Genomic DNA, 14,703 nt, shown 5'->3' with positions numbered 1-14,703 from the left:
AAAACAAACTTAACACTGCCATTTATGTTATGAGGTGTCAGTTTAATGAGGGGAAACCAACGCGATGCAGGTCACTGACATAAGTGTGAAGATCCGGGTTAGAATTGATCTTCAGTAACCCATGCTTGTTGTAAGAGGCGACTAACAGGATCAGGTCGTCAGGCTCGCTGACTTGGTTGACACGTATCATTGTATCCCAACTGTGAAGATCGATGCTCATGATGTCAATCACTGGATTGTCTGGCCAGACTCGATTATTTACAGATGGCTGTCATATAGCTGGAATATTGCTAAGTACGCGTAAAATTAAACTCACTCACCCCATGAATATAACTTGGTGCTGACAGAACAGAGGGACAGGTTTTGCATTGGAAGCTGTACATTTGTGGAGCAAGACATGTATGGACAACAACCGTGGATGGAAAGAAACACTTTCTTAACAATGGTAGAACTACCTAAGAAAAAAAAAAAAAAAAAAAATTAAGAACAAATCAAATGTCTTTGTGAAACCATTTATTATGTGCCAGATTTGTTTGCTTACCCTCTTCTGGTGGACTGTATATTCTGGAGAACTGGTCAGCCAGATTGTGGATCTGTACTTCATGCAGAGCCTGGATGATGGCCTCCATAGCAGCATCGCAGCCTCCTTGCCACTTCTGTAGCCATAATGTTAGCAAGTGATGGATGCGCTGTGTCATGTCAGGGTAGACCTGAGACAGCTGGTGTACAATATCAGGACCCACACCTAGCTGATATCCAAACACCATCCAGCTCTCTTGTTTAAATTCATGGGCTAGTTGGTGAACAATGTCCTGCAACTGATCTTGGGAGAAAACTGAAATTACAAGAAGTGTAGATTTTGTGTAAACAATAATCAGTCCAATTTCCTTCACAGCAGATGTAACACCTTGGTTTGCTTGTCATTCACAACCAAAGACAAAATATCTCCAGACCACCACACTTTACCTGTCACCTTGCTACCCTTGTCTGCAATATAGTGCAAAGCAAGCCAAGTAGGGTATTGGCAAAATAAGATATAAGGTAATGATATAAGGTATAAGGTAATGAAGAATGGCAGTGTAACATGTGCATGCAATGATGCAAAACTCAATACATGTATGTTCATAATTTTAACTCAAACTGTTTAGGTTAGTTAATCTTAAATCTGCTATCAAATGATCATTCCATCCAATGATTTACACAATACTCATGAGCAATAGTACCTTGTTGTGTGCTTGTTGCAAGAGGATATTTTGCTGTTGCTGCTGCTGCTGCAGCTCCCACTGATGATCCAGGCAGTGTTACTGTGACCCCCCGGGTTTCGTGCCCTACCCCCCTCAACTGTTCATTTTCTGTAGCAGGTATCCTATTCACTACAGCAGGTGGCCTCTCTGCAACAGTGGAGCGGCTGTTTTTTGTGTTTGGTGGCAGCTGTGATGGCTGTGCAAGATGCTGTGGTGGAACATAAGGTTCTGATGTATCCATGCCTTCTTCGACATTAGCTGCAGAGTTAGGCAAACCTTTTGTACCTGAAACATTTACATGACATGGCCCTCAGGATATGATTTATTCTTTCAGAACTATCTGGGAAATAGATAATATTAATGGCCATCCAATTTCAACATGTTAACTCTTTCAGTGCAAGCCTTTTCATTAGGTCTGTTATCACCTCAATGTGTTACCTATAGTCTACATTGTAGTATTTAAGTCTACAATAACTAATACATTGAGTCTTACATACAATAATCTAAAGAGGGAAACTTGTGATATTTGAAATTAATAATTTTTATCCAGTATATACTTGGGGCAAATGTTGGAACATACACAAAACTTCTGCTGGTCTGTGGCCTCTATCGTAAACAAAGAAATATTTCCCAACAAGAAAAATTGAAACTACAATATGTAGAAAACCTACAATCATTTAGTGATTAACATAATTTACATACCTTCAAATTTACTGATAACCTCTTGGAGATCATTTCGATCAATTGTCCCCAAAAGTTGTTTGAGTTTATGAAGATTGTCTTGAGTTATTTGTTTTGTTTGCTCCAGATATGTTATCAAAGACATTGGATTAACAATTTTCCCTTTGTCCTTTTTCTTCATGTCTCCAATCAAATACATCATCTTCTGCAGCTCTTCCGAATCAAGATCTTCTGCCACTTCTAATAACATGTTCCTGTATTGTGATATTTGAGACTGACCTTGTTCCAGTCTTTTATCAATTACACTTTCATCAAATCCAAGTTCTTCCTCAAGTAGATCAATGCGCTGAATTTTTAACAAGCATTCTGCAAGATACCAAGGATTATCTTTTCCAAATTTCCCCACTTTTTCCCATTGTGTGAGCAACTCTGTAGCAGTGGTTATTCGGTCTAGTTTTCCTCCTGCCACATAATCTCGACTGATGAACTTGAGGGCATCCAAGTCATCATCATGTAAGTCTTCTCCAATGTGGAGCCCAACTCTTCTATAGTCTGGACCTTCATCTTCTGCATCAAATGCAAGTTCCTGGCCATCATAACTTGTGTCTTCATGCATCTTATTTGTCAGATGAAGTCACGTTGGGTAATCTTCAGTTCACACTCCTGCCAAAACAATGAGTTGCATAATGAAATATGTTTGCATTCTGCGCCATAAATATGACAACACTACAACCTGGAGAACAGAATCTTCACAATCATGGAGCAATAAAATGTGATTGGAAAATGTATAAAATTTACTTCTACTTGTCATGGACTGCATGACATGTCAAAGGGAGAAAAATGGAACGTGGTGGGGTGTCACACTCACACTATCTTTTAATACACAATATATGGGTCAGCCTATTCTTCCGTGTATCCTTGTTCAGTATTGATTACATGGTGTACAGCCCCAACTTTTCAGAGGATGGTTGGGGTCCTTACAGTTCGCTCGCATATATAGTATCTGAATCTGGGGAATCCCTAAAATTAATACTTTTAACAAAAGGGTCATGATGAGGGTCATTTGATTTTCTTGCTCAATTCTTTACTTGAGATTGTTTTTATACTTACTTACAATTATCATGAGCATGGAGTATCACTGGGTAGGTATAGGTGCTGACAGATCAAGCACCATAATATGGGCTCCAGGGATGGGTAAGGGACTCAATTCAGCACAAAGATGATTGCAGCAATCAATATTTAGACTTTTACATGGGTAACCACAGTGAACTTAAAACCATATTTCCTCTATCAAAAACTGTGAAGGTCTGGGTTAGAATGAATCTTCAGTAACCCATGCTTGTCGTAAGAGGCGACTAACGGGATCGGGTAGTCAGGCTCACTGGCTTGGTTGACACATGTCATCCGTTTCCATTTGTGCAGATCGATGCGCATGCTGTTGATCACTGGATTGTCTGGTCCAGACTCTGTATTTACAGACCGCCAACATATAGCTGGAATATTGCTGAGTGTGGCGTAAAACTAAACTCACTCACTCACTCCTCTATCAGCCACTGTGGGACTACACACCAGTCTCTAATTGATCATCTGCCCACACCAATAAAAAAAGAATCTATTCTGTGATATATTCAAGATTAACATGATTAAAAAGAAAGAAAGTTTCTAGCGAATGTACCCCTTTGTATGTGAATTGGTTCTAGTAATGTTGTGAGCTCTCACTGTACCATCATCCAATAGAATAAGTTTACGCTAAATAAATAGACAATTGGAAGTCTAAGAAAGGAAATATAGATGTTACGATTGTAACAGATATGTATGTCAGTATTATCTCCTGTACCTGTGTCGAGAATGACCATTTCAGCGGAAATTACGTAATAAGGTTCTCACATTGGAGTGTGACAATGTGATCACATGAAACCAATGAACACATAGGCATTCTCCTGTACACTAACACTTGAAAACAAAATATCATCATATAGGTTTTTGGATGCCATAGAAACATTCTATGTTTTCTTCCAACGCATGAACAACTTAAAACATCTTACTAAAATTATAAATGAAAACTTTGTGCTAAAAACAACCCAGCATTGTATATTTGACGATGTATACCATTTTTACGTATACAGATCTTTTATTTCTGTTCATCACAAATCATTAGTTTTCAATTTGTAGAAACTAACAACAAAATATGTGTCAGGATCCGAATACATTATACAGTTATCAGGTTTAATCATCAGCTTTATTTTGTTTGGTATGTCATGTGGCGATTTGGTGATCCATAAAACACAACCATGGGTCTAGTCTCCACGTAAGACAATAATACGTACATGTCTTTATGTGCGAATTGAATACAATAATTCTCCATGGTCAGTATATTCACCAAACAACCTTAGTCATCTAGCTGTCGTTGGTTTCACATTAATTTTCGACTCGCTGTGCGCATGCGTAGAGCGTGTAAAAATATCCACTGGTCAACTTCCGGTTTGGTCGCATTAGCGATATTGTAAACACACTCTAAATAAATGCTGAATGAATATTATTTACGCGTGACAACTGTTCATAGTTGAGTACATACATCCATTTGCCTATGCTTTTCAATAATTGGCAATTGGCATTGTATCAGAGATGTATTTTTTCACTTGTGAGAAGGGGATGTGCAGGAAGGACGGTGGACGGGTGGTAGTGAGATGTGTTTATACAAGAGCTTGTTAACAAACGTTAAGCTATTTATTTAACTAATTCCTGTCCCTTCCATTCATAAATGAACTGAGATTAGTTAAATTCGACATAAAACCATATATTTGTTTTGATTTTTGCTTTCTTTAGAGTGTTACACTATTGGTAAAGCTTACGACCAAACCGGAAGTTGACCCGTGGATATTTTTTACACGCTCTGCGCATGCGCACAGCGAGTCTAAAATTAATGTGAAACCAACAGTCAAATCAGAATCGTTATTGCTCCCCTGCATCGATGGTTGAGCTTCGGTTGATCGACCGTAAATACAGGTAGGCATGATTCATATGTACCACCTTCTCTACACAATGCAAATTACAGGTAAATATTAGCAAGAGTAATCAATATGACATGTTTTTTTATTAAAATTATAGTATAACACCTGCTCGGGACTGCGATCCCATGTGCAGTACTGTACAGTACTAGTTCACGACAGGGGTATGTACAGCACAGTTCATTAGCTATCATAAATCATTGATATCATTGTTATATTCCAGAATATATGTATATGTCAACGACAAAACAGAGAGAAAATAGGCTATCTTAACTGGGAATTCAAACTAACTGCCTAACTTGATTCATAAAATATCCTTTAATAACCAGTACAAATCTGCTGCTATAATGATCGATAATCTGTGAGACCAATGTTTAAGACCGCTTACCGTAAACACACGTAATCAGGTTCCAATCCAGTCTAAATATCCTAAACACCATGGTTTTACTCCAATAATGAATTTCTTCAGGGAATAAATATATACCATCCAACTTGCCATTTCTAGCGTAGCGAACTTGATTAAGGTTCGGATATTATCCCAGGCATAAGTATACGCCATCAACGATTATCCATATCCTGTAATGTGTTTAAATGGGACTGTATGCCCACACTTTGGGATTGCCAAAGTATTATACGTTAGTTTTTCGCAGTCATATTGACTCTTATGCAACATATGTAAACGGGAATTCCGTGTCTATTTATAGATCCACGTTGGTCGTTTTATGGTCAGTCACAATATCGGAATGAGGGGTTCTCCATCCTGGGGTTCCAGGGGTCTCCAGCGCTACACTGACAGTGTCACGTGACAGTGCATGGGAAATGGAGGGGGGCAGACGACATTACTGGGTGGACAGAGAGGAGTATGAAGTTACTGCAGGTCAATCAAAACGGTTAGTCAAAAGGGTCATAAGATGGACGTCTAGCTACTATATAGTGTAACATGTTCTACTTAAATAATCATACGCATTTATGAAATTCAACAATTCCTCTATGACAAAAACAACTGCTTTTTAATTACGCGACCACATGGTCTCTGATAAATGCTTGTCATACATTACATTACAAAATGTTGTGTGGAAAACATGTTCACTCGTGGTCATGCATTCATGATTGGATTATATCTGTTTCACAACGCCACCTAGCTATGTCGTAATTCAGGGGGGCTAACCTTGCAGCACATAGAGGTGCACATGAATGATATTAGAACATAAGCGATTCAAACGGCAGTAAAAAAACTACCGAAAATATTTCTACAAATGACAACGAACTCCAGACATAAAGGTGGTTATGTATACATGTACTCATGGAAACGAATAAAGAAACACATGAAAGTACAAGTGTTCCGGATCCTTTATTCATTCCCAGAATTTCACCCACAGTGCAATTCATACCTTGTGAAGAAACCTGGAAAAGAATAAAGGAACACTTGTACTTTCTTGTGTTCCCTTATTTGTTTCCATGAGTATATGAAAATGCAGGGTGAGTGAGTTCAGTTTTACACCGCTTTTTGCAATATTCCAGCAATTTCACGGCGGGGGGACGCCAGAAATGGGCTTCACACATGACTTGCGTGACTTGCGAACGCTTTAACCACTAGGCTACCCCACCGGCCGAAAATGCAGGGGAAATAAGAAATATAGCAGCAAAAGGTAACCCATTAATCGACAATACTTTATTCATGGCGTGGTAGAGTGATAGATTCACTGTATAGTATTTTGGATTTCGGCATCTAGCACCCAGAATGGATGTCGTTTTGGTTGTCCATATTCGCACACGTGTTCTTTAAAATTAGGGTGCATAGTTGAAAAAAGACCGCTCACATTAATGTACCTTTTATTAATGTACAGTGTATGAGGTAATTCACTTAATATACTACCACCGCCATGTATGAAATATTGCTGAGTGCTGCGTAAAGCAACACACAAAACATACACATTTAATATCCTAAATTAGTGACGGAATGATAACAACTCTACATGCCTCTATTCAATTTTTATCTTTTGAAATCTTATCACAGTCAGTGCCACATAGAAACATACTTATCAAAAAGGGCATTGCTCACAATGAACATTAATTGACATGATACTGAAAACATACATGAATGATTTTCACAGGTAAATGTGTTTTTCTGTAAATATTACCTTCTCGGTATAATATTAGTTACACTGAGTTTTGATAGTGTGTACGGGACTGAAGACCCTTGTAAATTCCGTATTTCCTGAGGCGCAGTAAATGTAACAAGAAAGCAGGCCGCATCTTTATAACATTGTTTCCTAATCTAGCGTAGGGGCTGCACTTCTTATCAAAACGTGTACTACCTTTGTAAGGCAATGGCAATGCAATGGTATTTTCCGTTGTTATGTCATGTTACAGAGCGGAAAGCCACAGATATTTAAGAAATCTTTTTATAATAATTTTCTGATGACGTAAAAATGAAAATATAAAAGAAAAAGGCACGGGCATGTTATGACATGTCACAAATGGAAAAAAAATCGCCATAGTTTTTGAATAACATTATAAAAATAAACTTCATATTTATCAACAGTAGGATTAGATCTTTTAAATGGTGTATGGGACGTAGTAGCAATAACGTTTTACAAACTTATAATTTCCTTCATAAACATAGGCTTCATCTATGACCTCAGAGTCTCGATAGTAAGGAAAGATATCAAGGGGAAGTAACTCGGTGCATATACTGTGGTTTCAGCAGTACGAACGTTTCACTATCCGAACGGGTTTTTTAAAAAACCAAAGTGTTCGTATTAACGAGGTCTGACTGTATTCGGTGATAACTCAAAGCACAAGCGGATGTTCACAGATTTATGACTCAAGATTTAAAGTTCAAATACACAAAGGGCGTGATTGATATCTAAAGTCACCTTTAAAATATCATCGTATATCTATCTATCTATCTAGTTTCCATATAAATACTAGTACTCCGTATAGTGTACACCCTTTCAGTAACGTCTCTTACAGGAGATAATGTATGTATACAGGTACCACGGGACAGGTTGATATCACTAGTTAAATAGAAAGGCTCGGTACCTCAGGATTTAGCCTGTCAAAATAGACATATAACAACAAAATTTCCAAAACCATACCTAGGCTGAGCAAGTTGTGTGGAAAATATGCGATTGTTTAGTTCTGCTCCGAAACAGAAACCTGACAGGACGGAGGGTGGACATTCCGATCTCTATATTATACCGTTTTTTAAACTGGCGGATGAAAAAGACACCATTTGGACGGTTTCATTAAGAAATATTTAAATGATTTCAAATTCTACTTTGGAAACGAAATGACGTATAAATAGATGGACATTTCGATCACTATAGTCCCTGTATCCGTCATGTATACGGGGAACAAATTTGACAACACCCATAGCAGTTCACCACGTACACTGTACATTACACTTACACAGGCTTTTATGTGAAAGGAATTGCTGTCGGACTTGTACACATTGCATCAAATACAATTGTTCATATAAATTGATAAAATCTAAATTACAATTGCAATCTATAACTATCCATCTTCGTGGAAAGGTTGGACGTCGACAGACAAAAATGGTTGCTCAGTATCATTATAGTAGCTTGAAACAGTTGTTGATCAGTCTTAGAGTTCATGTTTGTGGGATGCAATGCCACAAAAGTTGTTTCCACACAATATGAGTACATAACGGATGTGGTATGTCTTGTTTAACGAGGTAATTTAAAGTAAGTTGAAGGGGTAATCGTATCTGAAATACTGTAGTCAACATCACAGACGGGTTACTTTTATCTGGTAAAGACTCGTAATACAAGTAGATTCTAGTGCTTAGGTTTTCTGTACAGCAGCTGTTTTGATGTTCACAGACTATTTACTGTGATGTCATACGGGAATAATGTGTAAATGCTGTACACCAAATGAGTATTCCATAAGATTAAAAGTTCAAGATTTGGGGAAATTCTGAAAATTTAGATCGAAGGGTGATACTATTTATAACGATTATATAGGCTTGGGTGTTACCATGTTTTTGAAAATGAGGTCGTGAAACTAGCTTCATATACTACACAAAACTAAGTGTAAAAGAGGTGATCGGAAAAGGTGAAAAAGCGGTAATTACCGTTGGAGTAAAGCATCAGCGCATTATTTCAAGGCGGGGAAAACACCACGGGGATTCCCCTTAGTACAATTTCCCTACAACTGTTTAACACTGTTCGACAACAGCTATGTCATTGAGTTTCCTGACCAACCGAACGGAACCTTGATGTCGCTTATGTTATGGAGTGCCTTATGGGATCACTAATTGTCAGGTTGAGGATAGAAGTACCCAATTAATTTAATATAACCAGGCAATTGTTATTGATATAAAACAAAAACCCGACCACGAGACACGCACACGCGAGTCAGTATGAGAGAGAGCAACTGCCAAGGGGAATAACCCTGTACGTAACATGTAAAACTAGGACTGTATGAAAAACCTGAAATCACGATAGATCCTCGAAATTTATGTTATGTCATTACATGTGAATATTGTAAACAGACTACTTAAGCCCTTATTGCTTTTCTGTACCGCATGTAAGATCAATTTAAAATAATATATGATTAGTAAATCGTATCGCAGGATAGAGTTGGCATTAACAGCATATAAATTCCTTATGGGGTGTTACGACGTGATCTGTTGTACACGTCATTCTGTAATCTGACTACGCTGGCCATGTTGGAAATTCAGTTTCTTGATTCATGCCAATGACTTTGATTATATATTTTCACACATGGATAGTTATGTTACAATGACTGATACCGGCAGACGATAAAAGTGTAAACACATCCTCACCTTAGTCTGACTGATTTGATTCTAAAATCATATCGCTGATTCTTCACCGACGCCTGAAGGAAACACGATTGTAGAGAGATCAACTTCCTTGCCGGGAGAAAAAATACGGGGTGGGGGTGGGGTGGGAAGAGAACCCGGAAACAAATAGAGAAACACAACAGAGATCACAGGAAAATTCAAGTGTTCCTTTATTATTTTCCAGTTTTCATCACCACAGCCCTATTCAAAGCTGGTGATGAAAACTGGAAATTAATAAAGGAACACTTCAATTTTCCTGTGTTCCTTTATTTGTTTCTCTACGTATATCTACATGTAACATTGATGGATTCGCGATTAATGGTGATTTATAACATCACTGATTAGAGGGGATTACCCTTTATATCGAAAATAACATGCTGATGTGTCATAATTACAACGAATACATATGTTTTTTTACCAAGAAAATAAACTTATATTCATATCTGATTCAGTTCGTTTTCCGTTCCTTATACATGTTAAAACTTACTTTCATACGAAGTAATATCCTCGCTATCAAAGTGCATCTACCGTTTCTAAACTTAAGAGAGGAGATTAAAATTGTGGGAACAACTGAAATATACTAATGCTCACGGTGTATGGCATTTCCATTGCGATATGGTATATAACATTCGTATTAAATATAATAAACTACTGTTAAACAAAAGACACACTTAATGGACCAGCCAATCCAGTGATCAACAGCATGAGCATCGATCTACACAATTGGGATACGATGACATGTGTCAACCAAGTCAGGAGCCTGACCACCCAATCCCGATAGTGGCCTCGTACGACAAGTATGGGTTACTGAAGACCAATTCTGAAAGAGAAATGACGAGATAAGTCTAAAGTAACCGAAAGCATAAACATTGTTCTGTTTAACTCACCTACACATCTTCACAACGACAGTACTGGTATGATCTTACTTTCATTTTCATTATTCACGGAACAGGTGCGGAGTTCTCCGTTAACCAACTCATTATTGTCGTTTTTCTTTGCAATACAAAAGTAAGCCATCTTGGAACAAGTTTTGTCATACGTTGGTCTTTATACTCAGTTCCAGTTCAAGTGTAATAAACAGAGGTACGCATATAACACCGAAATACAGGTGACACTTACATATGTACTTGCTAACTTGCTATTTACAGTGCAACAGGAATTTTGATTTGATCGAAATGCGAGAGAATTCCAACTGAGCTAACTTCTTTCAATGATTTGAAACTAGCTAGTTACGTAAACGAAAGTGAATATAACTGCGTACAACATGTCTGATCATATGAATTATAACCCCAACAGGTGTTTTCTTGGATAAACTACGGTTTATACATTCATCATAGTCTGTTTATAGACCTAGGGGAATCCCCGTCTGACGCGGCAGGAATGCCCGATGAGGTCTACAAGGGAAATGGACAAAATGTAGCCGATGATAATCTTAATTTCACACAACAGAGGACGATCCACAAAGACAGTTTTTCCAGTAAGACGACCAACCGACATACCCGCACTCGTTCATCACACAAATTGGTGTGTATTCAGATGGCACATTTTGTCGAACAAGTCTTTATGACAAACATTTCATCGCAGGTAAGTTTACGTTCATTGTTCATTGAGATAAATATGAAATTTATTTCGTAAGGTCGACAAGGGAGAAACAGTTCTAAAGAAATCATAACCGTGCATGCATAATATCGTATACAATATGTTTCATGATGACAGATAGATATAATACTTGCATGGATTGTGGTCGGTTATTCTTATTGGATGTATTTGACGGGGAAATGACATCCAGTACTGTTTTTTATGGGGTATTCACATAGGCTCTCATTTATAATTTGCCATGTACTTACAAACATTATACGCATGTACGTATGTCCTAATGTGATATATAGTAACGCCTGTGTCGTTTCTCCACAACGGCATATTTAACGCCATATTGATTAGGAGTTATATAAACTACATTGGCTAAATTGTTGATATTCAATAGACATTTTCGGTGAGAAGATAAAGATTATTAACGTCAATACACAGCTGTAATTTGATGTTTATTTAATTTTATGTTAACAAAAATTATTCATCACCTGAAATTTTCCTTGTACCTATCTTAAGGCTGGACAATATTAAGATTGTATGTATGGATGTATGTACTGACATGCATATGTTGTGTCCTGTACTTAAGTTTTACCATTAGTTATGCGCGGTCATCCAAAGCAAAGCCATATTATTTTTCTCATTTATAGCACTAATAAAAGAATGAACACGAGCGTAGTTTGATTGCTTTTCATGTAGTTATCAAGTTCTTGGTTGTTTTTGAGTAACATCTACACGTAGTTTCTGAAATGAACATATATTACTGAAAAACGTATAATGAATAATATATTTCCTTGATACATTTTGATTACAAGGAGCCCAGAGACTGTCTTCTGCTTTAGATACTGACAATTCAATAATCTAGACTTAAAGACATCTTAGAGACCTACATATATGGTTGTTTAGACGTGTTCTAATAGTTCTATACCTGCTATATTCTTTCGTGAAAAAATAGCCATGCGGAGTGTGAAATTATGATTGAATCGAATACATTGAATCGGTAAACAAACATTTACGGTAAAATCACGACTGTAGAACTATGTTGTACAGCCATGATCCGTGAACACGAAGTGTGAAAGGTCGTACCTCCACGAACTTCTCTTCACTGTAAATAAGACCCGTGATTTTGTTACGGTATAATAATGCGACCAATCAATACCCGAGCCTGAGCAAGACGACACACCAATTGCTGACACGCGTTATGTATATATGCGTGGCATTAATGTGTTCACTAGTGGCATGCATCATTTCATTGGTTACACATCAGGTTACATGAAGTTGATATCTGTTTTGTCACCTAGATTGGGGATTAGGTTTACCATGCGAATCAAAGGTTCCTTTTGGAAATTTATGTGAACAGGTAAATATCATCGAAGTGTATAAGTATCACTAAAGTTATCTGAAATGAATATTACAGAGGATAAAGTTGTTTTACCAGACCAAATTTGTTGTTTTCAATTTCCGTATAACTAAAATATGTAACACAAACGTAGTCTACACCTAGTGGTCAACTAAAATTACTACTTTCAAAGCAACACTGACTATACCTATGTTTACGTTTTTCGTATTGTGGGGGCTGTGGGGTAGCCTAATTGTTTATAAGTCCGCTCGAACACGGGTTCGATTCCCCACATGGGTACAGTGTGTGAAGCCAATTTCTGGTGTCCCCCGCCGTGATGTCGCTGGAATATTGCCAAAAGCGGCGTAAAACCATACTCACTCGTACTGTGAATTAACCAACTGAATTTGAAAAGTTATACCACTTGAAGAAATGTAACATTGTCACTTGCCTTCAGACACTCCACGTGTGTTGTACGTACATAGAACGATGTCATATTGCACCACAGAGCAGTAATAGACGACGGGCCACATTGACCTATTACACTATTATAAATATTGCTTAGGATATGCTGACACTTTCATTTGGGGAGCGGTGGGGGTAGCCTAGTGCTTCACTCGTCACGCCGAAGACCGGGTTCGATTCCACACATGGGTTCAATGTGCGATGCCCATTTCTGGTGTCCCCCGCCTTGATATTGCCGGAGTATTGCTAAAAGCGGCGTAAAACTAAACTCACTCACTGGCAATCACTCACTCATTTGCCTTGTTAACTTGGTAGTAAATATTAGTTAAGTCCACCAAAACACGATCAAACTTGTTTCCTAACAACTCCTTTGAAAGAGAGACTTTTCTGATTAATTAAGCATTAAGCTGTATATATAATTTTTTAAGTTTAAAGTTTGTGTCAGTTTATTAAAAGGTTTTATTCATAATAGATTAAGACGAAAATACGTCATTATGTATCGCGCAAACGATGTTTAGGAGAGAATGGAGAAAGGGACTCTGACCGTACGTCACGTTTCGTTTCTTTGGAAACATGACCAGGTATACTGCTTTGAATAGTAAACTGAAGACATAATTTGATTTATTTGTTGTTTGAAGCTTGGGAGTTTAGGAATTATTAGAGTTCAGTTATCTAGTCTTTCGTCACAGCTAGGCATTTGAAGGAACACAATAAATTAATAACCAATCACATAGAAAATTACTAGATTATGTATTCTTTCCGAAACAGACTTCTGTTTGCTACTGACTGACTGACTGAGTTTAGGTTTACGCCGCTTTTAGCAATATTCCAGCAATATAACGGCGGGGGACACCAGAAATGGGCTTAACACATTGTGCCCATGTGGGGAATCGAACCCGGGTCTTCGGCGTGACGAGCCAACGCTTTAACCACTAGGCTACCCCACCGCCCCTTTGCTACTGAAGTTACCAGAGAAAGTAATCACAAGTCAAAAAGCGAAGTATGACGAAAAGATCGAAATTTCACATCTGGATATATGTCTTCAGAGTAACGTAAATGATAAGTTTTGAAGGCGAGATGCATCATATCATCCATGTGTGATGGGGATTAAGAGAACGTAAAGTCTTGCAAAAAATAATTCGCAATAATTTGTTCACTAAAGCGTACGACCCACTTGATTCAAGTTAGATAATTTTCTTGAACAGAGTAGCAATGTTTTAAAGTAGGGCTGGATATTGCTCTGATTTTCATATTGCGATATATTGCAATAATTTAAGAGATATTGCAATACATATTGTGATATATTGACTATAAGCTTTCTGCACAAGTGCTTACATCATAAATTCATAATAGCTCTCTGTGTGCGACATCATCTATTTAGTTGCTGTTACACCATACTTTCAGGCTCCCCGTCTCCATTGTGTATGGCTGTATGCCAATGGTTTACAGATATATACAATGATATAGAGGCTCAACGTGGAATGTTTGATTGAAGCATTACAACAAAGGTTTGAGAATATAATGATTTAGAGGCTCAACGTGGAATGT

General features: G+C 37.7%; 1 protein-coding gene across 7 annotated transcripts in view; it reads right to left on the bottom strand.

Annotated features, from left to right (window-relative positions):
* LOC124265296 (caspase-8-like) overlaps window positions 1-14,703 on the bottom strand; it is a 36,605-nt gene that overhangs the window by 5,061 nt on the left and 16,841 nt on the right. For 2 of the 7 annotated variants that reach the window (XM_046700086.1, XM_046700089.1), the window contains exons 2-4: window positions 1,947-2,588; window positions 1,224-1,529; window positions 542-835 (exon numbers count right to left, since the gene is read on the bottom strand). In XM_046700086.1, the coding sequence (XP_046556042.1) occupies window positions 542-835; window positions 1,224-1,529; window positions 1,947-2,541 (1,195 nt within the window). In that variant the 5' untranslated portion in view covers window positions 2,542-2,588. Of the gene's footprint in view, window positions 1-541; window positions 836-1,223; window positions 1,530-1,946; window positions 2,591-4,252; window positions 4,366-5,321; window positions 5,589-9,032; window positions 9,121-9,746; window positions 9,854-14,703 lie in introns of those variants that run through there. The other 5 variants (XM_046700088.1, XM_046700084.1, XM_046700085.1 and 2 more) reach the window with 5 other exon arrangements.

Source organism: Haliotis rubra, unplaced genomic scaffold (assembly GCF_003918875.1).
Source record: "Haliotis rubra isolate DU_JTF1 unplaced genomic scaffold, ASM391887v1 Scf97, whole genome shotgun sequence".
NCBI classification, from domain to species: Eukaryota; Metazoa; Mollusca; class Gastropoda; order Lepetellida; family Haliotidae; genus Haliotis; species Haliotis rubra.
The sequence above is the reverse complement of the archived record's forward strand: the minus strand, read 5'-3'. Positions and strand labels throughout refer to the sequence as shown.